General features: G+C 39.4%; 1 protein-coding gene across 5 annotated transcripts in view; it reads right to left on the reverse strand.

Moving 5' to 3' along the window:
- MICAL2 (microtubule associated monooxygenase, calponin and LIM domain containing 2) overlaps positions 1–17367 on the reverse strand; it is a 213615-nt gene that overhangs the window by 27885 nt on the left and 168363 nt on the right. For all 5 annotated transcript variants that reach the window (XM_074372378.1, XM_074372380.1, XM_074372377.1 and 2 more), the window contains 2 exons: positions 7443–7558; positions 2714–2806 (listed from right to left, as the gene is read on the reverse strand). In XM_074372378.1, coding sequence (XP_074228479.1) covers positions 2714–2806; positions 7443–7558 — 209 coding nt within the window. The remainder of the gene's footprint in view (positions 1–2713; positions 2807–7442; positions 7559–17367) is intronic.

Consider the following 17367-nt stretch of genomic DNA (forward strand, 5'->3'; position numbering starts at 1 on the left):
ATGTGCAGAGTCACAGAAGGGGCCAATTCTGCCACTTGCTTTCCAAGATGAAGAAGCCCTTTCCCTTGTGATGCCACCACCTCCTTCGCTAACTGGGTAAGAACCTCTGGATTCCCAAAACAACTAGAACTTGACATCTCCTGTCTTTACTATGAAGACATAAAGCAAGGGTCTGTGTGTAAGCTCAGTCTGCCCCCAAGGAGACGTTAAAACAGTTCCCTTTTGACCAGGCAAATGAATTAGTCAGAGGCTGCTTGGCAGAGCGGGCGGGTGGCCCTCATGGCTCCTGGCCTCGGAGCCTCAGCCTCTGACTGTGGTCATGGCTTAGCTGCTGGAGCTGCAGCCACTACTCAGAGTAGGACAGGATCTCCCAGGACAAACACACTTTCCCAAGAAGAACCAGCAGACACCACTCAGGAAGTTGGTCTGGAGCCGGAGACCCCGGGCCAGCTGCTGGGGCTGGGTGTTCCTCTCGGTTTGTCCTGCTCCTGTCTTCAGCTACACACTGGCAACCTATTCTTTCATGGCACCGCAGGGCCTTTTACTGACTATGGAAGTGTATGATGGCTTTGTTACTAGCGGGTTATCAAGACAAGACAGAAGGCATTTATCCCATTAAGGCACATAATCCTTAGACTAACCATAGGCACCTATCAAGGCTTGGGGTCATGACATCTTTACTTTCCCTACTAGGCATTTCTCTCTTGTGTGTATTAGGAAGGAAAATTAAGAGAAAGCCTTTCCCAAATACATTCTGTTCATCCCCATCAATTTTCTCTGCTATCAAACACATGCTGCCAAAAGGCACATCTCTTGGCAGAACCCATGCTGCACCTGGCAGCCCAGGTACGTTCAAGGAAGTGGCAGCTGTTTGGGCAGGTGGAATGTGTGTGTTCTTCCTCCTCTGCCTTCCTCTAGCTCTGTCTCACTCCCCTTCCTCCTTAACTCCAAACCTTTCTGAGTCTCCCCTGGGTTCAGAGCACAATGCCTGAGGAACCTCCAAACCCATGAAGAGGTAATGGGGGCGGGGCAGGGGAGTTGGGGGAAGGACTGAGCAGCCGTTGGCTTCTTGTCTCAGCTGAGAGTGTTTAAGCCCCAAACAGAAAATCTGAAATAGATGGGAATTCTCTCTAATACCACTTGTAATTTCATGCTCTCTTCCTCTTGGTCTCTCTTTTAAAGACAATTATATCTTTATAGATCTGTTTCTTACTGGCATAGTTTAGAATGGCTAAAGGAAGGGTAACAGTTCAATGTTTTTATTACTCACTATGTTGCAATTATGGCTGTATAATTGTTAGGGACTGAGTAGTGCCGCCCGCCCCATTCATATGCTGAATCCCAAAAGTGACTGTATTTGGAGTGAGTCTTTAAGGAGGTAAATAAGGTTAAATGAGGCCATAACAGTCAGCCCTAATCCAATAGGACTGATGTCCTTATAAGAAGAGGAAATGATACCAGAGCTTTCTCTCTCTCTCTTTCTTGTTCTGTACGTGCACAGAAAAAGGCCACGTGAGGACACAGCGAGAAGGCAGCCATACAAGCCAGGAAGAGAGTCCCCACCAGAAATCAACCCTGAAGTCACCTTGACCTTGGACTTCCAGCCTCCAGAGCTGCGAGAGGACACATTTCTGTCGTGTAAGCCACCCCGGCTGTGGGATGTTGTTATGACTGCCCGAGCAGACTGATAGAGTCAACATCCTTTAGAAACTAAGGAAGCAAATCTCAAACATTAAAAAAGGCTTCTAGGCGTGCTAGCAGCTTAGGACTCCAAAGGCCATCGTAATTCTTCTGTTATCACTGCCAACTGTCTGGAGTGAGACCATAAGGTGGGGGAATGGTTGAGTTTGTCAGTCTGTATCATAAAGACCTATCTTGTTCTCAGAAGGAAGAGATGAAGATTTCAAGAAAGCCTGTTTTGGAAGCTGAGGGTGGACAGAGGGAGCTGATGGGAACTTCCCCTGCCCACTAGGTGAAAGGGTGGTTCCCTTGTCAGTCGTTGAGAAGAGTAAAGGAGGCTGGATTAAATGTCTCCCCTCTTGTCAGAAACAACCTACAGGACCATACGGCCAGATAAAGCGATAACTGGGGGAAGGGATGTCAGGGTCCACTGGATTCACAGGAGCAGTCGTTTTAAGACCTTCTGTCCTAAAACCCAGCTGTTCTCCACGGCTAGGTGTGGGGGCCTCAGGGAGAGGGAGAGGGCCTTGACTTTCTGCCTCATTGTGCCTGTCTGTGACCCATCGGGCAGGAAACAATCAGGCCGGGAGATCGACAGCAGAATGCTAGCTGCTTATGTGCTCACCAACCTTGGAAGAGAGGCAGCCCCAGGAGTTGTCAGTTCAGCGAAGACACTGCCAGGAAGTCAGGGGAGGGTTGTGTTCTCACAGAGGACAAAACTAAGGCCAGTGCTACGTGACAGTCAGGGCCCAGGATGGTTCCCAAGGCCATGTGTTGGCTGTCATTCCAGCTCACTTTGCAGGACACACATCGGCAGATGGAAAGCCAGCTGGGAGTGGGCCAGCTCAACACCTGGGCTCTCCAGGCCCCAGAGCCGCACCAGGGACTGAACTGGGGCCCACAGAATAGCCACAAGCCACAACCTTTCCCCAGCCTGCCTCCCCCAGTGCAATGCAGATTTCCAAGGGGCTTCCAGATCCAGACTCCCAGGATCCCAGACCCAAATTCACTTATCTCAAGTGTGTTTTCTGACCTGAGCTTTGTGAAGTCTTTTCAATTCTTCCTGCTTAACCAATTGTTTTGTGGCTTTTTCCAGCTTCCTTCTTCTTCTAAATGTCTTCCTCTCCTACAAAAGCCAATAGAGAAGAATAAATAGGTCTGAGAAAAATGGGGTTGAAATTTAAAATATACTGTAACAGGCTTTTGCCCTCTCCAGCCCAGCCACTGCTGAACTTCTAGAATAACAATGTCCAAGAGAACTTCTGCAGTGATGGAAATGTTCTATATCTAGGCATAAGAGAGCTGCCCTTCCCCACCTCACTCTGCTTATACAAATATATCTTTAACACCACTGGGTTCTCTGTGTGCCTGGGCTAGTGGAATATACAACATTCAAAATTGATGCGTTTAAAATAGATGTCTATAGAAACTGACACACTATAAACTGACTGTACTCCAACAACAAAAAAGAAAGTGTTCAAGGCAAGAACACATTCATCTCAATACCAATCGTCAATAAAACAACTATAAAATAAAATAAAATAATAAAATAAAATAAAATAAAATAAAATAAAATAAATAAGATAAAATAAAATAAAGTAGATGTCTGTAGAAAACAAACTTCTGGTTACCAGGGCGGGGAAAGGGGTGGGAAGGGATAAACTGGGAGTTCAAGATTTACAGATACTAACTACTATATATAAAATAGATAAACACGTTTATTCTGTATATCACAGGGAACTATATTCAATATCTTGTAGTAACCTATAATGAAAAATAATATGAAAATGAATATATGTATGACTGAAATTTTATGCTGTACACCAGAAATTGACACAACATTGCAAGCTGACTATACTTCTACTAAAAAAATAAATAACTCTGAAAAGGTTAAAAAAAAAAAAAAAGACTGCATCCCTGTGGGGTGTGGCCCCACACAAGGTGCCTAAGACTGAGGGGGCTATGAGAAGGGGAGGGTGTATGCAAGGGAGGGGTCCCAGATGTTAAGGATTAAAATTATAAATGTGAGGAGAACCAGCACCCTTATAAGTTGATTTTTTTTTAATTGAAGTGTAGTCTGTTTACAATGTTGTATCAATTTCTGGTGTACACAAGCTGAATTTTTTAATCCAGAATAGTATAACTCTCCACTTACTAAAATCTTTAACATGCCTCAAAAAAATAATAAAATAGATGTCTAGATCTCATCAGTTCCAGGTTTTAGACACCAGAGAAAGGAGAAGTAGTAATTTGGCCAGCTCCACATACTGAAAAGTTCAGAAGACTCTTCTGATCAGAGAAACAGCAGAGAATAATGTTTGAGCACCAGGCCCAGGACCATGCAAAGCTGGCATCAAATCCCAGCAGAGCTGTGCGAGCTTCAATGTGTCCTACAACTTTCCGAACTTCAGTGTCCTCTTCAGAGTGATGAGAATGATTGAATGCCTACCGTGTAGGCATGTAACAAGGAGTAAATGGGATAAGGCGGGTCAAGTCCTTTGCAGAATACTTGAAAAAGATATGGGATAGATATTCAGTAAACAGCATGATTTTTACTATCACTCACATGATTATTATATTATTCTTATACAAATTAGCATGATTATAACTATTTACTAAAATCTACTATTTTCCTGCATATGTGTGTATGTTTGTAGCATGTATCATATACATATGTATACATCTCACATATACAAAATAAATATGCAAATGGGGCTAGTTTTATTATATTTGCCATCTCTGAGCACATCAATTTTCTGTGTTAGGATGAGGATTAAAACATATGAGAGACTTCTTTTTAATGCTGGCAGGAACAAATATGTATTAAAAAACTGTTACATCTAGCCTGGTGCGTGGGCACCCAGTAACTTTGGTTGAACTGAATGTTTGTGCATTAAAAGGACCATCGATTCATGAGCAGGGAGTAGACCTACCAGGCCTGAGCCCGGATACTGCCAGAGGAGTCTGTGTCCATAACAGAGGTCAGAGACTGTGGCTTAAAAGCAGATGCCTTTCCAGGGCTTTATGGATCCTTGTCATTCTGTCACCCATTCCCCTGAGGGACCATCACTCTCCTGAAGAAAGCATCCAGTTTTCAGGGTTCAGAACTTCTACAGATCATCAGTGAAAACGTTGATCTCAATGAGGAAATTTGGTTTGTCTAGAATTCTCTGTAGGATCTAGAATCCTAAAAGATCTTCCTCCTTTCTTTCATCCTTGGAAGGAAATTTTGGCTCTCAGAACTCAAACTTATTCCATTTCGTATCATTTCTATTGCTAGCAGATGACTTCCAGATTGACTGCCAACCACTGCAAACAGAGGTTCTAGGCCATTTGGGTGGCGGAACCACTCCTTCAAGCTGCTAGGACCTTTCTGGGAAGGCTGGTAGGGAGGGGCGTGGTGGTGATCACTGGTAGTTGTTATCCAGAAATTTTCTAACTCAATCTATGTGGAACGTCAGTCATTCATTTAATAAATATCTCTTGAGCTTCCATTATACTAACCTACATAATAAATGCCAGCATTTATTGAGTACTAGGTGCCAGACACTGTACTGATTACTTCACATGTATCATTTATTCTTCAAACTACACTTACGTTACAAATAAGGAAATCAGAACTCAGAGAAATTAAATCACTCGCCCAAGATGACACAGTCAGTAATCGGCAGAGCCGGCAGGGAAGCCCCAGTAACCTGAATCCAGCATCCACACTTCCATCCAATTTATCCCACCTTCCCTGTGCCAGATACTGTGCAGGCACAGTAAGGGCCTCTGCTTTATAAAAAAAATATCAGCGTTTTCCCCTAAATTAAGACCATTCAAACAATTTCCTTGAGGGATGCTTCGATGCCATCTCAGCACTTCCCAGGAGCAAAGCTGGCACTTCCCCAACTGCTTTATCAAGAGTCAGCAAAACAGAACCTAGAGGAGGAAAGAAAGTCCTTTCCTGCCTTTTCTTAAAAGATGTTGACATAGAAAAAAGAAGGGTGATTGATGAAAAAATGCTCATATAGCCTTCTGATGCACCGGGCACAGTTCTCACATCCTCAGGGATGGTCATGACAATACAGAGAGGAAAGAGGCTGAGGGCTAAGGAAGAAAAAGGACAGAAAAGGGGGGAAACCTGGCAGGACAAAAGACAAGCTGCCTGTCCCATCCCTCAGATCCAGCTGCTAATAAGAAGCGGTGTAGAGCAGAGGTAAGAGGCGAGAGTGCATATCCCATCTCCCGTTTCTTGTGCAAAGATTCGTTTGAGCTGATGCAGGCTCTGTGACACATGGCTGAGGACACACCTTGGATGGGATAGAAGAGATAAAGAAACCAGAGAGGAAAAAACTCCCCTTGTTCCTTCAGTGTGAGTCCCTGGGAAGTCATAAAGAAGGGAGCTTTTGCCAGCTTCTCTTCCTACAGAGTGGGCCGTATCAGAAGCCAGGTGAAGTGGGCAGGCTCTCCCACGCTGCAAGCTTATGTGATGACTGACTCTGTCCTGGGCCAGCAGGAGGACAAGGAGTGGTCTGTGAGGCTTGCCCTCAATATCGTGGTCTTGCTACTTCCATGTGTTTGGGGCCACTCCATTCTTTTAGTCTCCACAAGTGTCAGGATGGGGGCCTCTTCCTCATCTGAATACAGAATTAACTCAGGGTCACTCAAGGGGATGAGAGGGTGTGTAAGGAGACCCCCAGCAATCAACACGATACGTAGAATTCATTTGTGGTGAGTGCAGAGCTAATCAGAGACGCACACAGTTAGAAACTAGAACTCTCTACGTATTCTCTCTCTCTCTCTCTCTCTCACACACACACACACACACACACACCCATGTCCCAGCTCCCTCCTGACTTGCTCCAAGCTGGGCCACTGGGACCTGGAACCCCTGAGTGACTTGAGATGATGCCAAAGCTCCTAGTGCCAGATATGGAAAAGTTGAGTTTAAGTAAATAAATTTGGTCCTCTCTCTTTCTCCTCAGATCCTCACTGCTCCAAAAAATAAACACTGCCAGAGCAGTGAACTGCTTCTCTGTCTGCTGGGGAAGCACATTAGGTCCAGCCATTCAGCCCTTCCAGCCCCAGTGGATAAAGAAAACAATGGCAAGGTTTGGTCATGGGATGCGTGTCTCCGTATACGTGACATACAGACACATTTAAAGACATGTAACGACGTTTGTGTTTTCTAATCCACGGATATGGGATGTGTTTAAAGGGCTCTCTAGAAATTAATGTTCATTAAACAAAGAGAAGTGACATTCCCCCCGTTGGCTCATGGTTAGTCAGTGGGGATCCTTGGAGCAAACAGGTCTAGATGCAATTGCATGGTTCATTTCGTATATCTGATTAGAATAAACATAACATTTTCCATGCAATCTGCCTCTAGTGCTTCTTAAATGAAGCTGTGCTTCCCCCAGGGAAATACACATCTGCTTGTTGTAATTTTTTCGATGGTTTGCTTGTTGGATCACATATTAAACCCACTTTAAGAGCTGCAGTCACCAAATGGTTTCAAGTAAATATGTCTGGTTTCTTCCCCCTTCCCATTTTACATCTCTGAGAAAGGCAAGCTTCAAAAAGTTTAAATATATATCCATATATATAAAGACAATTCTTAGGGTGTTCCAGGTAAAAGGAAAGGTTGCTGTCAGATGCAATGAAACGTGATCCTCCCAATGAAACTGCCGCAGCTGGAGCCCACATTGGGTCTGAGATGTGGATGGTAAACGGCCCCCGCAAGCCAAGGGCCCCTTTGGTTTGCCAAGTGTTGTTACCTTTGACCGCAAGGAAGGCTGGGGATCAAATTCTTCATCTGCAGAGGAGGTGGTGGTGGAAGAGGCAGAAGAGGCAGCCCCTGTCACCTGCATGCTGGTGGGGATGTGCTTGGGACCTGAAATGGGAACAGAAGAGCTCACTAAACTCTTGGCTTCTTCTCCTACTTCATGACCCAAAGCTGCCTCTCCCTCCTCCCTGCTGTCCCCATTCTCTCCCTCTTGGCCTTCCCCTTACTGCACCTGCCTGGAGCATGAGGAAGCAGTACCTAAGGGCAACTGAAAATTTGGCCCTCCATGTTAATTACATTTCTGGGTCCCTGCCAAGAGCTTTGTAGCTCTCTTTTCATGTTGGGGGAAAAAAAGGTATTATGCAGAAATCAATTAATTCCTTAAACACCATTTATATGGTGTGTTGCTTAGAATGCATTCAGAGATGAAATCTATTATTAAAATGCATGTCTGAAGTTAGCTGAGTTACCTAAATGCTTGTGTAAGGTTCGTTCTGCAGAGTAATTGAATGCAAAAAAGTCGGAGCCAGCTCTTAAACAAATCGCCCTTCTGTGGCTCAGAGCATCTGGCACCCATTTTTACTACATGACATCTGCTCAGTGTAAAAGGGCTGGCGTCAGAATGTCTGGTCATAGAAAAAAAATCCCAAATGTAATCAGAAGCAAAAGGACTCTAAGCCTAAGGTTTTATCACATAGTCTCATGCAACATAAATATTTCATTAATTATGGCTAAACAAATGCCACTTTTATTTTCCCAACTTGCAGATATTATCACATCATCGAAGTGTTGATTCAAATGCCAGGAAAGGAGGTTTAATATAGGGAGGGCTCCACAATTCAGGGCCCACGGGAGAGTGAAGTCGAGGGGAGATGCCAACCCTTGAACAAGAGGTAGATGGTCAGAGGCAGCAAAGTGCCCCTGCTCGCTTGGATCTCTTTGTGATCAGGCTGGGGACCACGTGTGATAAAGTCTTCCAGGTGCCACAGGAGACTTTTATTCTTCTCAGCAAGAACATCTGCCCCTACACATCAACCTGATGCAGAGTTAATGATTAATATCTGGATTAACCCTCCCTGAACACTGAATATCAGAACCATCCAGGGCTCCGTGATAGGAAATTTTCTAATCTTTACTCTGCCGTGGCAGCTTCTATCTGAAGAGAAATATATGCTGGGTGGGGAGGAAGGAGGAGAAACAATTCCAAGCTGACTAACCTTCTCTCCAGCCTGCCTTTTCTTCCCCATAATTTTTGACTATTCACCCTGGTGGGAGAGGCCAAGTTTTAAAAAATAGGGGTAATTTTAACCTCCAGGAGCACATTTACATATGCTGTTATTCGAAGCAAAATAATGCAAAACATCTATATAATAACACAGCCTCTCTGGGGAGGGAGTTAACTGTTTTCCACTTTAATTTGCCAGATGGGAAAGCTCAGGTGAAAATAGAATCAGGGAGCAGCATAATAATGGATGGAGGCATTGTTAGCGGGGAGCTGAGATTGTTTCCCAGCTCCAGCCACTAAATTACCACTGAGTGCTCCAGTCACTGAGTATTCACTTCTTGTGTGTAAGCTTGAGGAACTAACTTTACCTCCTGAGCTTCTGGAGATCATGATTTCTGACCTGCAGAACTGCTGTGGAAGAGTAAAGATAATCAATGTAAAGAGCCTAACACAGCGCCTGGCTCCTTGCAGGTGCTTAGACAAATGTCGTCATCGTCAGCATCATCAGCTGCTTCTCCCTGACGATGAAGCAGCAGCCGTTGCTTCATCATCATCACTGATGCATATTAACAATATGTGATATTAATAAGGCTGCCTAATTAACTCTCATTTTATGGAGGAAGTATAATAGCCTACATTTGAAACTTTTTCTGTCAAAAATAAATCGAATATTTCCATTGAATTATATTTTGAAATTGAGGAGACAGTGTTTTCAAATATAACGCGTTCCTTAAACTTCTGCCAAAGTTACGCAGAGTTAAATAGTTACCCCTGAATCTCTTCCCATTTACTCTCTTCCATCATAGAACCATTCATTCTAGTTTACTTTTCATTTGCAAGTTTAAAAAACTTGGCAGCACTGTTTCACTCGGGCTATAATGGATTGACTGATTCTGGGATTGATCTCCCACCACAAAGCCCTAGAAGTCAGGACAGATATATATATGAAGCAGGTGTTTCCAGACATTGGACAAGAGGCAGTGCAGAACTGTGAAAAAGGCGGGAGCAGAAGCAAATGAGGTAAGCCCTGTGGTCACAGTAACTTTCTGCCTACAGGCACTTTCCACACCACAGTGCAGGTAGGAGGAAGCGAAACAGAGCATAGCCGATTCAGTGAGTTGGAAAGACAGAAATCAACGTCTGAGTGGACTGAGGCCATTGGAAGATACGAGGAAGAATACTTGGGAGGAGAGAGCTATGCAGAAAAAGGACTTCAGAAATAAGCATAGAAGTCAACTTGAATCTATTGCTTAATAGTAAACTATAGACACATAGAGAGAAACTGCATGAGGTTGGGCAGATAATGTCTGGCAAGTTACAGGGTAAATAATCTCTAAAGCTTTTATAAGACTGGGAAATGTTCAAGCTTTCCCCAACTAGGGTAGAGCAAACATTGGAGGCATTAGAGTGGAGACCATAGAAGAGCTTCACATTAGTAATAGGGACAAATTAGCTCTAGAAAAGAGGTTATTACAGACTCACCTGAATAAGCTTAAAAACAAGCCTTGAAAGAAACAAATTGATCTGCAAGTCAATTGACTGCCTGCCAAACATTCTTTAATGTCTATTTAACGTTTTTAAAATAAAGAAACAAAATCTGGATACTCTACAATGTGATATTCACAAAATCTAGCAGCCAGTAAACAATCACTAGATACACAAAAATGCAGGACAAGTCTGATAATCAAGAGACAAATCAGTCAATAAAAGCAGACTCAGAAATGATGAAATTAGCAGACAAGGCTCTTAAAAGGGCAATTTAAATGTGCTCAAGAATTTAAAAAGACAATATGAACAGAATGAGGACAGAAGCAAAAAAAAAAAAAAAAAAAAATTTTAAAAAGCACCCAATAGAACCTGTAAGGATGAAAAATACAAAATCTGAAATAAAAGTTTCATTGCATCAGTTTAACAATAGCTTACATACTGCAGAGGAAAATACTGAGTGAAATTAAATAATAGTGATAAAAAACTATCCAAAATGAAGCACAGAGGAAAAAAGACTAATACAATGAATAGAAACTCAGTGACCCATGGGATAATATCAATGGTCTAAAATACATGTGATTGCAGTGCCAGGAGCTAGAGGGAGACAGGAACAGAAAAAGTAGCCAACATAATGTTGCTGAAATCATGCAAATTTAATGAAAAGTATAAATCCACAGTTTCAAGTAGCTCAAAAAATCACAAGCAGGTTAAACACAAAGAAAATCATAGCAAAGCTCATGAGAATAAAATTGCCAAAACCCAGATAGAAATAAAATCTTAAAAGCAGACAAAGAAAAATGATACACTGCATATAGAGAAACAAAGATAAGAATGTCCACGGGCACCTCATCAGAACATAAATAAGCCAAGAAACAACAGAACATCATTAAAATGCTGAAAGAAAAACAACAACAACAAAAATCTGTCAATTTATGATTCCATGTCCAGTGAAATGATCCATTCAAAATGAAGCAAAAAAAAAAAAAAGCTTTTATTTTAAGAAAAAAAAAGCTAGGATAATTTGTTAGCCAACATGCATACAGAAAATGTTAAAAGAAGTTTTGCAGCAGAAGGAATATACCAGATGGAATTGAAGAGACGGTAAATCTAAAACAATTTTTCTTTGTAGTTTCAAACTTTTTAAAAAGCCAATTGACTAATGTAAGCTAGTGTAAAATAATAAGAAATATATCTATAGATCTTCCTCAATTTACAATGGGGTCACATCCCAATAAATCCCTTATAAGTTGAAAATATTGTTTAGTCACAAATGCATTTAATACACCTAACCTACTAAATGTCATATTTTAGCCTAGCCTACCTTAAACATGCTCAGAATACTCACATTAGCCTACAGTTGGGAAAAGTCATCTAACAAAAAGCCTATTTTATAATAAAGTGTGGATTATCTCATGTAGTTTATTGAATTGTACACTGAAAGTGAAAAATAGAATGGTTGCCTGGGTACAGAATGGTTGTAAATGTATCAGTTATTCACCCTCATAATCACGTGGCTCATTGGAAGCTGTGGCCTGCTAGAGAGTATGGTACCACATATCACTAACCTGGGAAAAGATCAAAATTCAAAATATGAAGTATGGTTTCTACAGAATGCATATTGCCTTTGCACCATCATAAAGTCAAAAAATTGTAAATTGAACCATTGTAAGTCAGGGACTGTCTGCAGTTGGTCTCTATTCCCAGCTTCGGCTAATATTTGGTCTTTGACCCTAATTCCTGACACAGAGCACAGAGCTCCTAAAACCCTTACAATTTTTTCTGAGAGAAAGGAGTGTCTGACACAGAGCTCCCAAATCCCTTGGAATTTCCTGAGTGAGAGGAGTGTCTTTTGTTCTAATGAGGTGACTCTTGGTGGGCTTATGGATGGAGGCTGGTCACTAGGAAGACCAACTTATGATTAGAAGCTCGGAATTTTCAGCCCTATCCCCCCCCCCCCCCATCGTCTGAAGAAGGTAGAAGGGCTAGAAAATGAGTTAAAATTTTTTCATGTCTACATGATGAAACCTCCATAAAAATCCCTAATGCACAGGGTTTGGAAAGCTTCCAAATCTGTGAACACATCCATGTGCTGGGAGGGTGGTGATCCCAGCTCTATGGGGACAGAAGCTCCTATGCTTGGGACACTTCCAGACTTCACTCTATATATTTCTTCATCAGGCTGTTCATCTATATCCTTTATCATATCCTTTACAATAAACTAATATGTGTAAGTGTTTCTCAGAGTCCTATACCATTCTAGTAAATTATTAAACCCAAGGAAGGAATTGTGGGAACCCCTACTTATAACTGGTTAGTCAGAAGTACAAGTGACAACCTGTAAGGATATAGAAGTTTTGAGCAAACACTACTAACACATTAGACCTAATTGACTGATGTATAACAACAACCCCAATAACTAGAGAATATACGTTATTTTCCAGAGTACTTGGAACATTTACTGAATTGGTGATATGTCAAGCCATAAAGCAAGTATCAATACATTTCAAAGGACTGAAGTCATACATAGTATGTCTTCTGACAACAGTAAGATTAAGCTAGAAATCAGTAATAAAAAATAGAAATTGAAAATCTCAAAATAATTAGAACTTAAGCAATACTTTTTAACAATCTATAGATCAAAGAAATAAAAATAAATTTAAATTGATTGATGACCAAAATACGGCATAATAAAAGGACTTGAATGCAGCTAAAGCAATGATTAGAGGGATGTATAAACCTTTAAATGTACACATTATGCAAATGAAAAGTTGAGATTAATGCTCTAGGATCCACTTCAAGAAATTAGAAAAAGAACCACCAAATGATCTAATGAAACAAAAAGGAAGAAAATAATTAAGATTAGAACAAATTATGAAAGACAAAGATGAAGAAATAAAATAGAAAATTAACAAAACAAAATCTTCTTTAAAAAGACAAATAAAATTGATGATTCCCCATGAAGAATGACTAAGAAAAAAGGGACAGAAACCACAAATTACTAATATTGGGGATAAGAAGTCCTACAAAGGATTAAAGGAAGCTATTACATAAACCATTTTATGACCATAAATTAGAAACTTTAGATAAAATGGACAAATTTATTGAAAACATGACTTACCAAAATTGAAACAAGAAATAGAAAAGTCAGAATAGTTACATATCTATTAAAGCAACTGAATCCATGACTAAAAATTATCCTACAAAAAATTTTCTACATTAGATGACTTTGTGCCCAAACGTTAAAAAAAAAAAAAAAGAAAGAAAGAACAGCAATATTTTAAAGAACAATTCCAGAGATTAAAGAAAAAGATGGAACACTTCCCAACTTGTGTACAAGGCTAGCATTACTTTAATACCAAAACCTGACAAGGATATTGCAAGAAAAGAAATTTTCAGATCAATTACTCTCATAGGTATAAAACTACTAAAAGTGATTAGCAAATCCAATACAGTATTACATAAAAAGCTAACACATTATAACCAAGTTGGATTTCCTCCAGGAACACAATAATAGTTCAACATTTTCTAATTTATATAAAAATTCAATCAATGCAATTCAGCACATCACTGAAGTAAAAATATGGTATCAGTGGATGTAGAAAGTCTTTGAATAAATTTATCATTATTCATGATAAAAACTCATAGTAAGCTAGGAATAAAAGGGAACTTCCTTAAACTAATAAAGAGTACCTACATGTCTCTTAAACAGACACATAGATCAATGGAACACAGTGTCCATAAATAAACCCATATATATTTGGACAATTAATTTACGATAAAAGAGCAAAGAACATACAATGGAGAAAAGATAGTCTTTTCAATAGTGTTGGAAACTGGACAGTCACATGCAAAAGGATCAAACCGGACCAGTATCCCCCACCATACACAAAAATAAACTTAAAATGGATTGAAGACTTAAATGCAAGACCTGAAGCCATAAAACTACTGGAAGAAAACATAGACAGTATGCTCTTTGACATTGGTCTTAGCAATATCTTTCTGGATCTGTCTCCTCAGGCAAGGGAAACAAAAGCAAAAATAAACAAATGGGACTGTATCAAACTAAAAAGCTTCTGCACAACATAGGAAACCATCAACAAAACAAAAAAACCTACTGAATGAGAGAAGATATTTGCAAGTCACATATCTGATAAGAGTTTAATACCCAAAACATATAAAGAACTCATACAAGAGAAGCTGAATAGACACTTTTCCAAAGAAGACATACAGATGGCCAATAGGCAAATGAAAAGATGTTCAACATCACTAATTATCAGGGGAATGCAAATGAAAACCATGACGAGATATTACATCACACCCATTGGAATGGCTATTATCAAAGAGACAGGAAACAAGTGTTGGAAAGGGTGTGGAGAAAAGGGAACTCTCATACACTGTGGGTGAGAATGTAAATTGGTACAGCTGCTATGGAAAACAGTATGGCGATTCCTTGAAAAATTAAGAACAGAACTATCATATGATCCAGCTATTCGACTTCAGGGTATTTATCTGAAGAAAACAAAAACTAACTTGAAAAGATATATGCACCCCTATGTTCATCACAATATTATTTACAATAACCAAGATATGGAAACAACCTAACTGCCTATCAAGGGATGAACGGATAAAGAAGATATGAAATATATATATATGATGGAACACTCCTCAGCCATATAAAAGGATGAAATCTTGCTGTTTGTGACAGCATGGATGGATCTTGAGGTATTATGCTGAGTGAAATGAGTGAGATAGAAAAAGACAAATACCGTATGATTTTACTCATATGTGGAATATAAAAATAAATAAACGAAAAACTGAAACCAAAAATAACATATAGATACAGAAAACAGAGTAGTAGCTACCAGAGGGGAAGGGGGTAGGACGAGGGCAAAACTGGTAAAGGGGATCAACTGTATGGCAATGGATGGAAACTAAACTTTTGGTGGTAAGCACAATGTAGTGCATACAGACATCAAAACATTGCACACATAAAACTAAATAATGTTATAAACCAATAAAAAAGAAGAGTACCTACAAAAATAATCTACAGCAACCACTGAATGTGGTGAAATATAAGCCCTCAGATATTAGCTTTACAAACCATGATGTGCCCTCTCACCACTTCTATTTCACATTGTGTAGGAGGTCCCGGGCAGTACAATAAGGAAAGAAAATTAAGTAAAAGGTATACAAACTAGAAAGGAAGATATCAAACTGTCTTTATTTGCAGACAAAATGATTATCTATGCAGAGTATCTCACAGAAAAAGCTACTAGAATAATAAGTGAGTTTAGCAAGGACAATATAAAAAGTCAATTGTGTTTCTATACATTAACAATGAAGAACTGAAAATCAAAATTAAGAAAGACATTCCATTTACAATAGCAACAACCAAAAAAAGAAATTCTAAAGTGATACAAAATATGTGTAGGACCTACACACTGAAAACTAAGAAAACCTACATAAATTGAGAGATATTCCATTTCCATTGATTGAAAGACTCAGTAGGTATCCATTTTTCCCAAATTGATCTATAGATTAAAAGCAATCTCAGTCAAAATTCCAGCTGGCTTATTTGGTAGAAATTAAAAAGCTAAATTTAAAATTTATATGGAAACACAGAAGACTTACTAGTCTAGCCAAAATAATTTTTAAGAACAAAATTTGAGGACTCCTACTACCTGTTTGCAAGACTTACTATAAAGCTACCAAGATCAGGAGAGCATGCTGTTGGTGTCAGGTAAACACATAGTTCAACGGAACAGATTAGAGAGCACAGAGATTAAACCCACATATGTACAGTCAACTGATTACCTATAAAGATGCCACAGTCATTCAGTGGGGGAAGAAGAGTCTTTTTAACAAGTAGTGCTGTAATAATTGGCTATCTACAGGCAAAAAAACCCTTGACTTCTATTTACTATAAAAATTAATTAAAATTGGATTATAGACTCAAGCCTCAAAGCTAAAAGCTGTAAAACTGAAAAAACAGGAGAAAGTCTTAGTGACTTTGGGTTTAGAAAGATTTCTTAGAAATAACTCAAATTATTTTAAAAAAATTTAAGTTTGACTTCATCAAATTAAAATCTTCTATTCTTTGGATGATGATGAAACTGATGAGACAGTCTACTAAGTGGGAGGGAATATTTGCAAGCACACAGATAAAGGACTCACATCCATAACTGTTAAGAACTCTGATTAAATAGAAGGCTTTAGTATGTTCTTAGAAGACTCAGTATTCTCAAGTAATCAAATGTCTCTAATCATTTTGTTTGTTTGTTTTGGGGGGGAAGTAATTTATTTATTTAATTAATTTATATATAGTTTAGTGGAGGTACAAGGGATTGAACCCAGGACCTCGTGCATGCTAAGCATGCATTCTTCCACTTCAGCTATACCCTCCCCGCCAAAATTAATCAATTTAAAACTGTATCATTTATAACTGCACACAAAAAAATTAAATACCAGGGAATATATGTAATGAAAATCATACAAAGCACTGACAGAAATTGCAGAAGTCCTCAGGGATGTATCATGTCCATGGATTTGAAGACTTAATATTGCAAAGCTATTAATTCTCTCCAATTTTATCTAGAGAGTCAATGTAATACCAGTCATATGTCCAGAAAATATTTTTGTGGAAATTGATGAATTGATCCTGTAAGTCATATGGAAATGCAAAAGGCCAAGAATATCCAAACAATCTTGAAGAAAAACAAAGTAGAGGATTTACTTCAGACTGTGAAGACTTACTATAAAACCACATAATGAAAGCAGTGTGATTCAGGTGCAAGGACAGACAAACCAACCAGTGGAAGAGAATAGGAGGTTCAAAAACAAACCAGCCTAATTTATGACAAAAGTGTCACTACAATGAAGTGGGGAGAAAGGATGATCTTTTTACTTAGTGCTGCTAAATCAACTGGATAACAACATGGAAAAAAAACAACCCTCACCCTACCTCACAGAATACACAAAAATCTATCCTACATTGGTTGTAGACTTAATTGGGAAAGGTGAAATAATAAAGCTTCTTTAACAGTGTTGTACAATAGAAATACAATATGAGCCACATAGGCCATTTAAAAATTTCTAGCAGCCAGATTAAAAAATGTAAAAACAAACAAACAAAAATGTAAAAATAAAACAAAATTAGTCTTAATCATATATTTAGCTCAAATTACAAAATATTATCATTTAAACA

The sequence above is a fragment of the Camelus bactrianus genome, chromosome 10, assembly GCF_048773025.1.
Source record: "Camelus bactrianus isolate YW-2024 breed Bactrian camel chromosome 10, ASM4877302v1, whole genome shotgun sequence".
In the NCBI taxonomy this organism is placed as follows: Eukaryota; Metazoa; Chordata; class Mammalia; order Artiodactyla; family Camelidae; genus Camelus; species Camelus bactrianus.